The 290-nt window shown below is 42.1% G+C and overlaps 1 protein-coding gene across 1 annotated transcript in view; it reads right to left on the bottom strand.

Annotated features, from left to right (window-relative positions):
* The window catches only part of LOC107556419 (sugar phosphate exchanger 2-like), a 15972-nt gene that overhangs the window by 6342 nt on the left and 9340 nt on the right, over positions 1-290 (bottom strand). Inside the window, exon 13 of the mRNA XM_016239535.1 lies at positions 28-76. Coding sequence (XP_016095021.1) covers positions 28-76 — 49 coding nt within the window. The remainder of the gene's footprint in view (positions 1-27; positions 77-290) is intronic.

Here is a 290-nt window from a genome sequence, read left to right as displayed (position 1 = left end):
CCACCAAAAACGGTACTCTATACTCACCAATGGTGGTTGGCAAGCCATTCTGCCCAATTTTATTGAACAGGAACAGCTTCAGGAAGAAAAGCAAACATGAATAAGCAGCAGATCTCGAAGGAAAGAGAAACCCGTTCATTCATTTTTCACAGGTTCACAGGTAAACTCAAGCTTGAGGGTGTTGTGTGCACAAGGTTACAGATGTCTGCAAAGACTCTGAGCAAACTTTGAGACGTACTGACAGCACTTTAGATTTTGTAGCTGTGAAATAGCCAGTCTTGCCTTTTTTT

Source organism: Sinocyclocheilus grahami, unplaced genomic scaffold, assembly GCF_001515645.1.
Source record: "Sinocyclocheilus grahami isolate Dianchi unplaced genomic scaffold, SAMN03320097.WGS_v1.1 scaffold567.1, whole genome shotgun sequence".
Taxonomy (NCBI): Eukaryota; Metazoa; Chordata; class Actinopteri; order Cypriniformes; family Cyprinidae; genus Sinocyclocheilus; species Sinocyclocheilus grahami.
Note: the sequence above shows the minus strand (reverse complement) of the source record. Positions and strands in the feature narration are given on the sequence as shown.